Here is a 17,899-nt window from a genome sequence, read left to right as displayed (position 1 = left end):
TGACAAGAATGATTTTAAAGGAGAAAAAGTTTATTTTGGGACTCATGATTGCAGAGGTCTCAGTCCATAGACAGCTGGCTCTACTGCTCTGGACTCGAAAGTTAAGGCAGAACATAATGACAGAAGGGTACGGTAGAGGAAAGCAACTCAGGACATTACACCAGGAAGCAGAGGCAGAGCTCTGCTCAACGTGGGCAAAATACAAACCCAAAGGCATGCCCCCAGAGATTCACCTACTTCAGCTACACCCTACTTGCTACAGTTGCCACCAAATTAATTCCTACCAGGGGATTAATGTACTGATTAGTTTAAACCTCACACAGAGATTTGGTGGCAGGGGCACCTCACATCTAAACCATAACAAAGTCCCTACCCTCAAGACGCACACAATAGAGCCACATGTGGCAACTGAGCCCTCCGCAATGAAGGGACTAATTTTTTAATTTTACTTCATTTTAATTAAACAGCCATATGTAGCGACCACCATACTGAACACAGGAGCTCTACGTAAACTCACCACCAGGTATTCTCCAGTATAAGCTGTCCATCCCAGTCCCTCAGCACCCCTGATACCACTATGTCTACATCTAACTCAAAAGACTCTATTTCCTCTTCTGGATATGCTCTTTCATCTCTCCACAGCCTATCTGCCTAGGCTGGCCAAGCACCATTCTTCCTGAAGGCTTCCCCATAAATTCTGCCAATATCTTGTTCCTCTGCCTTCTACGAGCTTCACTGCCTGCACAGTTTATCTAGCACCTGAACAGGTATTGCTGGCACTGTCATTAACCACTTATCTGAGTCCCTGCCTCCCCAATAATCTTTTTCCTTAGTATCTTTTTAATTTTTTAAATTTTCTTCAATTCACCTAATTGGTACTTCATAAAGACTTATTCTGAATGAACTAAAGGTACAAAACATTACATTTCAATCTTCACTAGACAGCAACTTTTCTTTTTCCTCCATTGGAAAACTTAGAAAACACCAAATTATTATAAAAATCATCCTGTAAACAAGCTCTGAAAAGTCTTTGACCTACATACTTTTGTCTGTTCTAAAACTGTCAAGGAAAAGTAAGAAAATACTACTTAGAGCCAGGCATGGTGGTACACACCTTATAATCCCTGCAGTTCAAGAGGCTGAGACAGAAGGATCACTAGTTCAAAGCCAGTCTCAGCACCGTGTGGTGAGGCCCTAAGTAACCTAGCGAGACCTTCTCAAAATAAAAATATAAAAAGGGGCTGGAGATGTGGCGTGGTGGTTAAAATTCCCTGGGTTCAATCCCCCTATACCAAAAAGAAAAGAAAACACTACCTACAAATGTAAAGCACATTAACTTGAAACCAAGTTTCTGGAAACTGATTAAGATGTCCAACAAAATTCCTTCTGCAATTCTTGCTCTGTAAAATCATCAAATGCTAGATTGAGGAACACCTGACTTCCTTATTTCTGCTGGAACAGTGAGAATTTATTTAAATACAGGTCTCAGATTTGACTGGACAGGGCTACCAGTCCACAAAATATTGGGGTAGACCCATGAGAAAAGTACTGTTAAGCCAAGGTAGGTAATCCACTTAGAGATCAGAAGGCTGATAATGTGCTTTGTAGGAGCAAAATATAAACAAACAGCCAAATGAGAACCACGGATTATTTCAACTACAGTTACAGAAACACATTTCCCAAAAAGAATGAAAAAACTGTGCCATTACTAAACTGGTCCTCTTCTCTACAATGAGGCAACTGAGAACATTAAGTTCGGGCAACCTAAGTTCTACAGCTCTTTTAAAACACTGACCTATGCAAACTGTATTTATTCAGGAACAATTATTGTTTAAACTGATTAAAGTTTTACAATCTCCTCTCTCTGAGCAGAGTATCTGCACTGGCACGTTTCTCTTCCAATATTGTTTGGGCTTTGAGGTCTGTTTTAATTAGCATTAGCAGACCACATTAATCCACCACACAGTCTAAGGCTTTCCTGAGGCTGGAAACATTAAGTCCAGAGTGGACAAGAATCCAGTATGGTAGAGAGAAAAATTCTAAGTGTTTTTCAAGATCTAAATGCAGGTGCAAGAGATATGCCCTTCTGATTTCCCTTCTTAAATGGAATTTTTAGCCATTCACAACATCTGTACCCCACCCCCACTGCAGTTGCTAGTGGCCTCCTATCAATCCTCATTTCTCTGAATGTAAAGTGGAAATATTAACCAACTGCTATGTTTTTTATTAAGATTAAAACAAGCAATGTGTATTAAAGTACGGGCTATCGTACACTGCCAAAAATAGGTTCTCAACCATTACCAGTATCATTATACTCTTTTATTTCCTTGGAAAACAGAGAACAATAACACCATAAAGAATGGTCCCTGTTCTAACAGCAACAGCTAAAATCATTAGAAATGGTTTTGTTCTGCGTTTTAAATAATGAAAGGTATCTAGTGCCAGAATTTTTTTTCTTATGATGTTCCTTTATTGTTGGGATGTTTTCCCCTCATTCCAAAAACTGTTATATGCAAACCCATTTGGTACTAAGAGAAAAAAAGAGGAGAGGAAGGAAAGATAATAAGCCAGATCTGTTGGTGTTCTGGAAATTTGTTTTATAATTGAAATGGCTCTTCCTCTTGAAAATCTAATAAACATGGGCTTTATCCCAAACATATGGCAGGTAATGATTATTAGCCCATATATTACATTGGAGCAAATCTTGGAACAAAATTTATATATTGCTTCTAAGTATCTTATCAAATTAAGCAATTTTAAAGTACTTTTTAAAGTATTGACTTTGCAGGGGGAATATGCCTTTGGTTTTCCTGAGGGAGATGTAGAGATATGTTCATGTTGACAAAAAATTTATTTAGAGACATAAAAAAGCAAGTTTATAATTGAAGAATCTGAAAAATGCACCCCAAATGTTCCCTCTTACAATGTGTTCTTATGGTCATCTTGGTTAGTAGATAATCAACATCCAATATAAACCATCAGGTTAGATTGTTGGTCAGTCCAACAATCTCCTCTAGAGTTAGAGCTGCACGTGACATTAACCACAAGGTATCCACAGGCCACTGCAACACTTTGGAAACCAGTAAAGAATATTATTCCAATACAGAAAAAGCATCAAAGAACTACAGGAGCTGCACTTTTTTACAAGAGAAATGCCTTACTGTTCCAGGGCCGTGACCTGACTCTTACTGGTGCAGGGCTAACAATTCACCATTCTCTTGAGGAATCTCTAAGTATAAAGATGAAATATCCAACCACATATTTTATTGAGATAACTATTACTGACTTCCCTAAGTCAAAAGTTACAATACACATTTTATTCTATTTCTCTCACTTAAAGAGTAATTTCAAATAATTATAAACCACTCTATGTTTCTGCAGAATACAAAGACATTCTAATCCTTACCTGTCCAGTCCAAAAGGAGTTCAATGCTCTCTTTTCAAACATTATTCCCTTCATCATGCTGCATTTTTTTCTCTTACGTCATTTATTCCATAACTTACACTATAACTTCTCTGTGCATATAGTCTGAGTCCTAATTTCAAACCAACTCATTAGCTGTCTTGGCCTACCTCCTGTATACTGGACCAACCAACTATCTGCAAATTCTGCTACCTAACCTTATAATCATAGCCCCTATGGAACCAATCCTTCAATCTCCTTGTTGCCCACTTTCCCCAATCTTCCATCTCAAAATACAGTGATGCTTATGACTCATCAAATTTTTCACCCAAGCTGACCTCTCTCACAAAGTCCACTCCCACATGTAGAGCAGACTGTAGGACATTGACTTAGGTGCAAAATGGTGCTAGGACAGAAGTGACTCACCAGCGTAGAAACTATGGATTCACCCAAATTTCCTCTAATTCTTGAGAACTACTATCTCCTTCTACCTTTAGCCTGACATAAGAGACATCAAAGGCCCTTTCCTCCATCTCTGGAAGTTTAAAATCTTACTTCCTTTTCAGCTGTTAGTCTGGGGGAGCATTTATTTACTGTTGCTAGTGTGGTTACTAGGTCCGGAAGTGCTCTGTGTGTGGGAGTGGTGGTAGGGCCTATTTTGTTTGTTTTCTAAATACCAACCTTTCCTTCATGTACCTCAATTTTTCTTTTATCAGGCAGCACTCCTCATCTCTTCACATGGTTTGCTGCAAACAGTGGTTCAGATCCTAAGTCCCATAAGAACTAAAGATAATAATGATTCAGCCCTTGAGATACAGGCACAATTTCATCCCTGAAATACAATTCTATGAAAAACACTGTTATGGTCTGGATCTTATCCATCAAAGGTCATGTACTGAAGGTTTAGTTCCCAGTCTGTGGCACTAATGGAAAGCAGCAGAAACTTTAGCAGGTGGGGCCTAGTAAAAATAAGGTAGGTCACTGGGGACATGCCTTTGAAGGGGATATTGGGACGCTGGCCCCTTCCTCTCTTTGTTTCCTGGCTGTTTCCCTGGAGAACAGTGTTCTTGGGATATATCCTCCCTGCCATGATGATCTGGCTTGCACAGACCCAAAGCAACCATGAATAAATCTTTGCTATTTTTAAGTTGACTGTCTCAGGTATTTTGTCACAGTGACAGAAAGTTGAGTTAACAACACATATTTAGCTATACTTTACAGGGACACTGTAGGATTTCCTTCTGATTATAAGAAAAGTTATACATGCACAATGAAAGTATGGTTATCAACATTCATATCCTTTTTGTTAGCAACATCCTCAATCACAAAAGTGACATCACTGACTGAAACTCAGGGCCTACACAGGGTAAATTAATTAATGAAAGCTGAGAAACAAGTGAGAAACCTGAAAGGGAATTACTCCAAAAGAAGTGAATTTCACTAAAATGTTATTAGTTTTATCTACTCTATTTTTCATTCACTTATTATATGAATGCTTACTGAGTGCCACTACACCCATATTAAATACAGTTATGATAGCTCAGTTGGGAATTACATTTGTTTACAAACCATGTATAACTACAAAGGTAGAGACAATGTTCTGCTCAAATCTCAAGCAATATATTATTCATAATGAGCTCTCTGCTGACATTAGTCCTTTTACCTATATTCAAAGACATACCTTATAGAGAATAAGGGTGTCCCATTTTAGGAAAATATAATATGTAAAAGGTGCTTCCAAACTAGAGACAACATTAGAGGGCCAAAGTGAGCACTCACTCACACCATCTTCTTAAAAAGCCCAATTCTTTTCGAACAGATAAATTAATGTACTCAACACCACCTTAACCAAGGGACCAAAATCAACATCTCCAATCATCAGACAAGAATATGTTAAGTATCAGGGCTGGGGGGGTAGGTCAGTGGTAGTGCACTTGCCGAGCACCTGTGAGGCACTAGGTTTGATCCTCACCACCACATAAAAATAAATGAATAATATAAGGATACTAAAAAAAAAAAAAGGAATATGTTAAGTGTCCTCAGGTTATACACCAAGGAGGACATAATTTATGTAGTACTCCTGCCAAAATCAGAGAAAAACATCATGCAAACCCAAATTCCTACAAAACAACCTGATTATATTTTTCACAAGTGTATACATCTTGAAAAACAGGAACTATTACTGATCAAGAGCCTAAAGAGAGGAACTAGATTGATTAAGGAACTAGAGATATAAACACAATGTATAATTTTGGATTAAATTCCGGATTGAAGAAGATGAAAAAGATGTTTTATAAAGGATGCTACTGGGACAGAGAAATTCAGAGACAGGCTTCCATAAGAGAATGACATTAATGTTACAATTCCTGTTTGTGTTAATTGTACTATGATTACAAAAAGAGGTCCAAGTTCTTAGAAAACAAAGTTGAAACATTTATAGGGAATGGGGTATAACGGGGACAATTTTCAAATGACTCAAAAACACAGAAATACATAATAAAGATAATAATAAGCAAAGGTGACTAATGTTAATGAGATGATTAGAGGTGGAATTATTATGGTTCTTACCATTTCTGTATAAGCTTAAACTTATTTCAAATAAAAGGCTTTAAGATCTTAAAAACACAAGATATGGAAGATTAAATCTGCATTACTTATAAGAAAAAGTCTTAAACTCATCAAGATTTTCATGTTTTATGGAACAGCTGTGAACTTACAGTAAGGCAGATTGGAAAATGGATTTGAGAGGTACAATTTTGGAAAAAGTCTCCTCCTTGCCATTTATTATCTGAGCCACCTTAAGCTTATGTTTCCTCAGGAATGACCACACAGATTCCTCTACCTTTACAACTTTATTGTGAAACCCAAATGACATATAGTATGCAAATGAGCTTTTTAAACTATTGGATACTATTCAAACATGAGCTTCTTATTATTACAGAGTTGTCATCCTGAAAAATTATAAGGATGCAAATGAGGTTTGCATACTATTAAGTAAAGTACTCAGAGAAAACCAGATAGTGAAATGGACCAATAGCAAATTGTAAAAATATGGTGGGTTTTTCCTCCCAAAAAAGTACTTTAGTCAACAAAAAATATAAAAATGAAGTCTTTTTTTTTTTTTTAAATAAAACTCAGATAAGTGAGAGTATATCCAAAGATATTTCTCAATTTAAGGATATCTACTTATATCTAAAACATGAATCTTAAAAATTACTAAGAAGATCTAAAACAATTTCTCCTCAAGAATCCAGGCAGCCCAGGACCAGCAGATACACATTAGGATAAACGGTATTTCTAAAGGTCTGACTTAACCCCAAGTTCCTAGGGCCACCAAAGTTCTAAGAGCATACACCAAATGTAAGGAAAGATGGACCCAAGGGACAGTCAATTATCTGTGAAATTCTATAAGATATAACTTTTCCCTCATCTCCTAAGTTTCCAACTTCATTCTGGAGAAGACAGGCCCAGCCCTACTTTGCCCTCACTAAGCCCTTAGTATTCACTTTAGAGCTTTTGCACTTTATTCCCTTGAGCTACAACAATGCCAACATCTTCAAAGGGCTGGCTCCTCCCAGTCACTCAGGTTTCACCTTATAAGACATGTCCCTCCCCTCAGAGGCCTTCCATCACCATCCACCTAAAACAAAATAGCTCCCAGTAACCATCATCATATCCTCTGGTTTTACTTATTTTCATACAGTTTTTCTTCCTGATAAGTTTTCTTCTGCGTAAGTTGTCTGCCTCTCCACACTGTAATGCAAGTATATTAAGAGAAGGGATCTTTTGTTTTGTTCATGGCTAAATCTTCAGCATCCAAAGAGGATACCTGAATGTTCAGAATGAATTCCCCAGCTCCTGCCTAAAAATCACATCTAAGTCTGATGTGTTCATTTCTGTCTGAACTGAAATCAGTTCAATGATTCTAGGAATAAAATATTAAAGGTTCAAATGCAACTAAGGTTTCTGTAATTCCTCCTCTCCTGACTCAACTTTGCTTTCTTTCTCACTGTCCACTATTCTAATTCCATCTACTCTTTTATCTTAAAGAGATTATTTATTCTCATAGTAAAAAGTGCCAATTTTTTCAAGATGATGGGTACTATCCCTACTTTAAACCAACTTCCTTGCCCCACAGTTCCAAGCCCAAATTGCCTGCTATCAAGAGGACATTCTGTCCTATCATATGTTTAAAGAACAAGTTCATCACTGCCTCCCTGTGCCTGACAATGGCATCAGTTGTCACTCACCTCCAAAACTCTCTATCAATTGTCATTCAGTCTTTCTTCTCTTTCATTCCACATTTCTAACAAAGCATTTGGTCCTTGTTCTATTTTAAAATTTATTGCAACTGCCACCATCTCTCCATTTTTAACTCTCATTAACCTATATACACCATCATACAGAAAATGGTATTACTAAACTTTTCAGAGTTTTTATCATCACCACTCAATGGAATCTAAACTGCAATTCTTATAAATGCATCTGGCAATAATCAATATTTCTGCGGAGGCTGTTAGAAATAACCTGAACTAGTAACTGTTGCCTAACACAAAGGTTATCCTCAAGGAATAAGAACTGACAGTCAAGGAACAAAAAGCATAGTCACGTTGCACTCCTGGTTGTCAAAAGTTCTAAGTCAGCCAGGCTCCGTGGTGCACACTGTAATCTCAAGTGGCTTGGGAGGCTGAGGCTAGAGGATCCAGAGTTCAAAGCCAGTCTCAGCAACTTATCGAGGCACTTAGCAACTCAGTGAGACCCTATCCCTAATATAATATTTTTTAAAAGAGCTGGGGATGTACCTCAGTGGTTAAAGTGCCCCTGGGTTCAATCCCCAGTCCCCACCCCACCCCCCGAAAAAAAAAAAAAAGTTATAAACCATTGAACTCTGAACATTTCACCAAAATAATTCATTAAAAGAGTTTCATTTAAACATTCAACAATATAATTTCTACCTGCACAGTGTGGAAACTTTCTTACATTTTTAACAAACACAACTTATTCTGGATGCATCTTTATTTAAAGACTCACTAAAACATTTATTTGGAATCCAGCCTATTTTTCTTAACTTACAGACAGAAGTTCTCAGTATTCTGTGTTTTCCATATTTAGTTGCAGTTTTCCCTCTGATACTGATAATGCTCACCCCTAGCTGATCCCAAATGTGAACTAAAAGAAAAACTTCAATATAACCGTGCCATTCCTTTACTCATTTTTTTTTTAGGTGCAGAGAACTGTACCCACAGTTCAATAAACTGACCCAGGACCACTATTTTTCTTCACCAAAATGTCATAAATTACTGTGATTTGACTCAGTTAATTGAGAATGCAATATACCGTCACTTTCCTTTTTAAAAAAAAGGATAACAATCTACTAAGAATTACTAATAATAAGTATATTTGAAATCTGAAGTTTATTCTTCAGTAAAGTCTGTCCAGTTCATTTAAACACATAATTATTTATGAAGCACTAACTTTATTAAGAATAATAAAAATAATAATATAAAAATAAATTTAAAAAAAAAAAGAATAATCCTCAAAGCTGAGCCTTGCTTCCCCAGCAGACTGAAACTTGTATAAACTTAACAGGGTGTACAATGGCTTCTATGACACAGGCTCAAATCACAATTTTACCACCAGTGAGCTATCCCCTTTATCACAACACATTCAGACCTCATCTCCTCATCTTTAAGATGGAATGGCTGAAGTAGATAGTATCCAAAGTCTTCATTAACTATATAGTTCTCAGACTCCAAGAAGGTAAGATCAGAAAGGTTCTTACTCATCTTTCTGCCTCTACCCTCTTCTTCCCAATTATCTTTCACACTTCCACAAATAAATTTTCCCAAACTACTATAGTATTAGTTTCCTGTTACCACCACAAAAAAATCACCAAGTCAGTGGGTTTAAAGAACACACATATATATTATACAATTCTGAAAGTCAGAAGGCTAAAATGAATTTCACTGGACTACAAACAACTTTATTGGCAGGGCTATGTTCCTTCTGAAGTTTCTAGGGAAGAAAGTGTTCATCTGCTTTTTCCAGTTTCTAGGGGCTATAATCCTAGGCTTGTGGTCCCTCTCTCCACCTTCAGTCAGCAGTGTGGTATCTTCAAATCTCTGAAACTGACCCCCGACTCTCTTCACACCATCTTTCACTTATAAGGACCCCAATGATTATGATGGGTCACCAGGATAATCTCCCATCTTAAGATCCATAATTTAATCAATGAGAAGACCCTTTCACAGCATAAGATAAATACATTCACAGTTTCTAGGAATTAAGATGTGAACTATAAAATTCCCAGATGAAAACATAGGAGTAAATCTCTGTAAACCTGATTTCAGCAAAGAATTCTTAGGATACCAAAAGTACAAGTAATAAATAAATAATAAACTAGGTATTATCAAAGGAAAATTTTGTCCTTCAAAGAACATCATCAAGAAAGTGAAATGGCAACCCACAGAACAGCACTTTTTGCAAATCATAAACCAGATAAGGAACTTGAACTCAAGACTACACAAAGAATCCTTACAACTCAATAATAAAAGACAACCAAATTTTTAAATGGGCAAGGGATCTGAACAGACATTTCTGTAAAAGATATATAAATGACCAGCAAGCACATGAAAAAAGTGATCAAAATCATCAGCCATTTGGGTAATGCAAATCAAAACTATAATAAGATATCACTTCAACCACTAAGAGGGCTATAATCAAAAAGACAATAAAAATGTTGGCAACAATAGAAATTGAAAGCCTCCTGCATTGTTGGTAAGAATGTAAAATGCTACAGCCACCATGGAAAACAGTTTGGCAACATCTCAATATAGTAAACAGGGTTATCATATGACTAAGTAATTTTAGAATGTACATCCAAGAAAAATAAAAACATTCCTACACAAAAACTGCTGTTCACAGCAATATTATTCATAACAGTAAAAAGTGGAAACAACTCAATTGCCCAATAACTGATGAAAGGATAAATAAAATGTGGTACAGGCATACAACAGACTATTCATAAGTAAAAAGGTACCGATACAAGCTCTAAAATAGATAAACCTTAAAAACATGCTGTTAAAGAAGGCAGTCACTAAAGGCCACATATAGCAGGATTCCAAATACAGGAAATTTGTAGAATATATAAATAAAAATAATAAGTAAACAAGTGGTTGCCAAGGGCTGGAAGGAGTAGGAAGTGGACTGCCAATGAGTATGACCTTTCAATTGGGGTGATAAAAAGGTCCTAAAGTTAGATAATGATCACACTGCACAAATGGAAATGCAGACTGAGCATCCTTAACCTAAAATCCAAAATGCTTTCCCAAAACATAAAACTTTTTGAGCACAAGTGGAAAACTCCACACCTGAAAATGTCACAAAATTATTAAAAATTAATTTGAGGCTGTGTGTCTAAGATATACATAAAACAAATTAATTCCATGTTTAGACTTGGGTCCTATCCCCAAGATATCTCATTATATATATGCAAATATTTCAAAATCAGAAAAAATTAAAAACATGAAACACTTCTGGTCCCAACAATTTCAGACAAAGGGTACTTGATCTATATATAAAAACCAAAGGGCAGACAGACATGGGCGCCACACCCACCCGCCCTCCCTACCACAGATGGACACCGGACACTGAGCCCGCCCTTGCTGGGGCTCCCTAACTTCTTTGGAGGTTGGTGTAGGCATTTTGAATTATTCCTGAGGGCAAAGCCACCATCATTGGAAGGGCAGCTCCCTTCCTGAGACACCAAACGGACACTGGAGGCCCTTTGACGGGTACCTCTATTTATTCACTTACATTTTACACCCTTCCCCATCCTCTTCATTCAACACTAGAAATACTATAAATAATAATGAAACTCATCCTGTTTATTACAATAATGTTAAAGTCTTTATAGGGACTATCTAGTTCAGGGCTGCATTTTCTTTGCATTGGGTACTGCTAATGTTGATCGCCCCTTCAAAGGAGAGGTACTGGAAAACTGCAGGGTCATAATAAGCCTGCAGGGGGGAAACTTCAGTACCTCAGATCTTCACTTCTAGAGGGGAATACACAGACACAATACGAAAAAACAGGGGAATAAAGTGTCCCTAACAAACGAAGATACTATTTTGATAGAATCCAATGGCAGTAGAAATGACAGAAAAAGAGTTTAGAATCTGCACAATTAAAATGATCCATGAAGCAAAAAATGAGATAAGAGAGCAAATGCAGGCAATGAATGATCACTCCAAAAAACAGTTAAAAGAGCAAATGCAGGAAGCAAAAGAACACTTCAAAAAAGAGATAATCTGAAAAACAAAAATCCACACAGAGATATTTGAAATGAAAGAAACAATAAACCAAATTAAAAACTCAATAGAAAGCATCACCAACAGAACAGATCTCATGGAAGACAGAATTTCCAACACTGAAGAGAAAATATTTAATCTTGAAAATAAAGTTGAACAAACTGAGAAGATGTTAAGAAATCATGAATGGAAGGAACCTCTAAGAATTATCGGATATCATGAAAATACCAAATTTAAGAATTATTGGGATTGAGGAAGGCACAGAGATACAAATGAAAGGAATGAACAACCTGTTCAACAAAATAATATCAGAAAATTTCCCAAACCAGAAAAACGAAATGAAAAAGCAAATACAAGAGGCTTATAGAACACCAGGTGCACAAAATTACCAGAGCCATAATGAGGCACATTATAATGAAAATACCTCACATACAAAATAAATACAGGATTTTAAAGGCTGGGAGAGAAAAGCGTCAGATTACTTATAACGGGAAACCAATACGGATATCAGAAGACTTCTCAGCCCAGACCCTAAAAGCAAGAAGGGCCTGGAGCAATATATTTCAAGCTGTGAAGGAACATGGATGCCAACCAAGAATCCTATACCCAGCAAAACTAACCTTCAGATTTGATGATGAAATGAAATCTTTCCACGATAAACAAAAGTTAAAAGAATTTACAAATAGAGAGCCTGCACTACAGAACATTCCCAGCAAACTATTTCATGAGGAGAAAGTGAAAAACAATACAAGTCAGCAAAGGGAGGAACTACCCTAAAGGAAAAGTCAATCAAAGGAGAAACCAAGTCAAGTTAAAAACCAAAAATAAGCCAAAATGACCAGGAATACAAATAACAATCAATAATAACCCTGAATATTAATGGCCTAAACTCAATAATCAAAAGACATAGACTGGCAGACTGGAATAAAAAGAAAGACCCAACAATATGCTGCCTTCAAGAGATTCATCTCATAGAAAAAGACGTCCACAGACGAAAGGTGAAAGGATGGGAAAAAACATACCATGCACATGAACTCAGTAAAAAAAAGCAGGGGTCTCCATCCTCATATCAGATAAAGTGGACTTCAAACCTAAGTTAGTCAGAAGGAACAAAGAAGGACATTTCATACTGCTTAAGGGAACCATAAATCAGCAAGCCATAACAATCATAAATATTTATGCCCCAAACATTGGAGCATCTATGTGCATCAAACAAACCATTCTCAATTTTAAGAATCAAATAGACCAAAACACAGTAACAGTGGAGGACTTTAACACACAGCTCTCACCACTGGATAGGTCCTCCAAACAAAAACTGAACAAAGAAATTATTGAACCAAATAATACAATCAATGATACAGACTTAATGGACATTTACAGAGTATTTCACCCATCATTGAGTGAATACACTTTTTTCTCAGCAACTCATGGATCCTTCTTCAAAACAGACCATATGCTATGCCACAAAGAAGTCATTTGTAAATACAAAAAAAAAAAAAGAGATAATACCTTGTATCCTATCAGACCATAATGGAATGCAATTAGAAATCAACAATAAAATAACAACCAAAAACTACTCCTATACCTGGAGACTAAATAATATGCTATTGAATGATGCAATGATAACAGAAGACATCACGGAAGAAATAAAAAAAATTCTAAGAGGTAAATGAGAACGACACAACGTATCAAAATCTCTGGGACACTCTGAAAGCAATACTAAGAGGAAAGTTCACTGCATTGAGCTCAGACATTAAAAAAACAAAAAGTCAACAACTAAATGACCTAACATTACATCTCAAAGTCCTACAAAAAGAAGAACAGATCAACACCAAAAATGGCAGAAGACAAGAAATAATTAAAATCAGAGCTGAAATCAATGAAACTGAAACAAGAGAAACAATTCAAAAAACTGACAAAACGAAAAGCTGGTTCCTTGAAAACGTAAACAAAATTGATAAGCCTTTAGCCATACTAACGAAGAGAAGGAGAGAGAAAACTCAAATTACTAGAATTTTTTATGAAAAAGGAAAGATCACGACAGACACCATTGAAATACGTAACATAATTAGAAGCTACTTTGAAAATCTATACTCCAACAAAATAGAAAATATCGAAGACATTTACGAATTTTTAGAGACTTATGAACCTCCCAAACTGAATCAGGAAGATGTACATAATTTAAACAAATCAATTCAAGCACCAAAATAGAAGAATCCATCAAAAGCCTACCAGCCAAGAAAAGTCCAGGACCAGATGGATTCTCAGCTGAATTCTACAAGACCTTTAAAGAAGAACTAATACCAATATTCCTCAAGGAATTCCAGGAAATAGAAAAGGAGGGAACCCTTCCAAACTCATTAGTTAGTATCACTCTGATACTAAAACCAGACAAAGACTCATCAAGGGAAAAAAAAAAACTCTAGACCAATATCCCTGATGAACACAGATGCAAAAATCCTTAACAAAATACTGGGCAAATCGCATACAAAAATATATTAAAAAGACAGTGCACCATGATCAATTGGGGTTCATTCCAGGGATGCAAGGTTGGTTCAACATTCAGAAATCAATAAATGTAATTCATCACATCAACAGACTTACACTTAAGTATCATACGATTATTTTAACAGATGTTGAGAAAGCATTTGATAAAATACAGCACCACTTCATGCTTAAAACACTAGAAAAAATAGGGATAGCAGGAACATACCTCAACACTGTAAATGCTATCTATGCTAAGCCCATGGCCAACATCATTCTAAACAGAGAAAAACTGAAAGCATTCCCTCTAAAAACTGGGACAAGGCAGGGATGCCCTCTTTCACCACTTCTATTCAACATCGTCCTTGAAACACTAGCCAGAGCAATTAGGCAGACCAAAGAAATTAAACGAATACAAATAGGAAAAGAAGAACTCAAGTTGTCACTATTTGCCAATGACATGCTTCTATATTTAGAGGATCCAAAAAACTCCACTAGAAAACTTCTAGAACTAATAAATGAATTCAGCAAAGTAGCAGGGTATAAAATCAATATGCATAAATCTAATGCATTTCTATTCATAAGTGATGAATCCTCTGAAAGAGAAATCAGGAAAACCATTCCATTCACAATAGCCTCAAAAAAATAAAATACTTGGGAATCAATCTAACAAAAGAGGTGAAAAACCTCTACAATGAAAACTACAGAACACTACAGACAGAAACTGAAGAAAACCTTAGAGGAATGAAAGATCAGCCATGTTCTTGGATAGGCAGAATTAACATTGTCAAAATGGCCATTCTACCAAAGGCACTATACAGATTCGATGAAATTCCAATTAAAATCCCAATGACATTCCTCATAGAAATAGAGAAAGCAATTATGAAATTCATCTGGAAGAATAAGAAACCTCGAATAGCCCAAACAATCCTGAGCAGAAAGAGTGAAGCAGGAGGTATCACAAAACCAGACCTTAAACTATACTACAGAGCAATAGTAACAAAACGGCATGGTAGTGATACCAAAATAGACAGGTTGATCAATTGTACAGAATAGAAGGCACAGAGACAAATCCACATAAATACAGTCACCTCATAATAGACAAAGGAGCCAAAAACATACAATGGAGAAAAGATAGCCTATTAAACAAATGGTGCTGGCAAAACTGGAAACCCATATGCAGTTAAAAAAAAAAAAAAAAAATTAAACCTCTATATCTCTCACCCTGCACAAAACTCAACTCAAAATGGATCAAGGGCTTAGGAATTAGACCAGAGACCCTGTACCAAACAGAAGACAAAGTAGGCCCAAATCTGCATCGTGTTGGCTTAGGATTAGACTTCTGAACAAGACTCACAGAGAATAAGAAATTAAAGCAAGAATCAATAAATCAGATGAAATCAAACTAAAAAGTCTTTTCTCAGCAAAGGATACAACCAAGAATGTGAAAAGAGAGCCTACAGAGTGGGAGAAAATCTTTTCCACATGCACTTCAGATAGAGCGCTTATCTCCAAAATTTATAAAGAACTTACAAAACTTTATGCCAAAAATACAAAGAATTCAATCAATAAATGTGCCAAGGAACTGGACAGACACATTACAGAAGAAGACACACAGGAGATTAATAAATACATGAAAAAGTGTTCAACACCTCTGGTAATTAGAGAAATGCAAATTAAAACAACTCTAAGATTTCATTTTACTCCAATTAGAATGGCTATTATCAAGAACACAAACAATAACAGATGTTGACGTGGATGTGGGGGGAAAGACCCACTTGTACATTGCTGGCAGAGTTGCAAATTGGTGTAGCCACTCTGGAAAGCGGTATGGAGAATCCTCAGAAAACTTGGAATGGACCCACCTTTTGAGCCAGTTATCCCACTCCTCGGTTTATACCCAAAGGACTTCAAATTAGCATACTACAGTAACGCAGCCACATCAATGTTTATACCAGCTCAATTCACAATAGCTAGACTGTGGAACCAACCTAGATGCCTTTCAACAAAGGAATGGATAAAGAAACTGTGGTATATATACACAATGGAATTTTATTCAGCCATAAATAATAATAACATCATAACATTTGCAGGTAAATGGATGGAGCTGGAGAATAAATATCATGCTAAGCCTAATAAGCCAATCCCAATAAACCAAAGGCTGAATGTTTTCCCTGATAAGTGGATGATGATATATTCTGGTGGTGGGGGGCAGGGGCAGGTCAGGAGTGACAGAAGAATGGAGGAACTTTATGTAGAAGGAAATGAGAGGGAGTGTGGGTATGAAAAATCATAGAATGAGACAGAAATCATTACCCTATGTACATGTAGGATTACATGAATGGTATGAATCTACATCATGTACAACCATAGAAATGAAATGATGTACCCCATTTGTGTACAATGAATCAAAATGCAGTCTGTAAAAAATTAAAAAATAAATAATAAAAAAAGAATTGTACTTTTGAAAGGGAGACTATATGATATGTGAATCAACAAAGTTGCTTTAGAAAAATCTAAGGCATTTATCATTTCACAAGCAAACCAACTGATGAACATATATCATCCCCAAATAATCTGGAAAGAAAATAAGAACATAAAATATTTCCTAAGAGCATATATTTTTCTTTTTATGTTAAAATCAACATAAAATCAAGTATGCAAAAGAATTATATGAATGACCTGTGTTGGAAAGAGAAATGACTATTGTAAACAGCATGGATAAAAATAATTAAGTACACAATGAACTTTAAAATGAGCTTTAAAATATACACCATCAATGACTACTTGGTAGTCAAAGAAACAAAACCCCTCGCCTTTGTCTTTATTCGGGACTGAGCCTCAACACTCTCTTTATAACTATCTCCCATGATTCCCCAATTGAAATTCATCTGGGCAAGAGTTTCTACAGTTCACCCAACCACCACTCATCTAACACTACCCTTGTCTCCCATTCCCCTACCATCTGCCTTTTGTCCTAAACAAACGGAGGAGATATTTCAACCAACTAAGTCATCCTGATTCTTCAAGGCCTGACTCAAATCCTATCACAAACAAACTTTTCTTACCCTCTCCAGAACACAGCAACCAAACACCCACTGGCCTCGTGCAACTGTCAGTAGCTTTAGGTGGCTCCTCCCCAAATAGCACCCTTCCGGCACCCCAGTGTAGTCAATTCACTTCCACTCCTTGTCTAGCCTCAATCTGTTAATTTAACCATTTCATCCTATAATTCCCTCACTTCAAGGAGAATGATGTGTCAGCTTTCACCCAGAGTCCCATGGTAAACAACTCTTGCCAGTGACAGGGTGCCACCTAGCTGCAACACAAGGTAACTGACAATGCAGTGGGAAAATGTGCACTTCTACAGAAATGCACTGCAGTAAAAGAAAGAGTATAGTACCATTTGCAGGGCAATTTGTTTCATAGGTACATCTTATCACCATGACTAGATTACTTCACAGGTCTTATAGGTATTATTTTTTCTCAGCTCAGTTCCATACATGTATTAGTCAATTTAGTATTTACTAAATCAAACAATTACTAACGCAAAAAAAATTATTTAATCTATCACATGAGATTATGAGCTTATTATAATTACTAAACAACAAAGATAAGTACAAAATAAAAATAATCACATTTACTCACATATAATGGAGCTTGTTGTGGATTAAGTTTCATGACCCAGGACACTGAAACAGAA

The 17,899-nt window shown here is 36.4% G+C and overlaps 1 protein-coding gene across 11 annotated transcripts in view; it reads right to left on the bottom strand.

Moving 5' to 3' along the window:
- AKAP13 (A-kinase anchoring protein 13) overlaps nt 1–17,899 on the bottom strand; it is a gene marked incomplete at its 5' end in the record, with an annotated part of 340,854 nt that overhangs the window by 238,763 nt on the left and 84,192 nt on the right. For all 11 annotated transcript variants that reach the window (XM_079127358.1, XM_079127357.1, XM_079127350.1 and 8 more), the window contains one exon: nt 17,845–17,888. In XM_079127358.1, the coding sequence (XP_078983484.1) occupies nt 17,845–17,888 (44 nt within the window). The remainder of the gene's footprint in view (nt 1–17,844; nt 17,889–17,899) is intronic.

This window comes from Sciurus vulgaris (genome assembly GCF_902686455.1).
Source record: "Sciurus vulgaris genome assembly, chromosome: 2".
Classification (NCBI taxonomy): domain Eukaryota; kingdom Metazoa; phylum Chordata; class Mammalia; order Rodentia; family Sciuridae; genus Sciurus; species Sciurus vulgaris.
The sequence above is the reverse complement of the archived record's forward strand: the minus strand, read 5'-3'. Positions and strand labels throughout refer to the sequence as shown.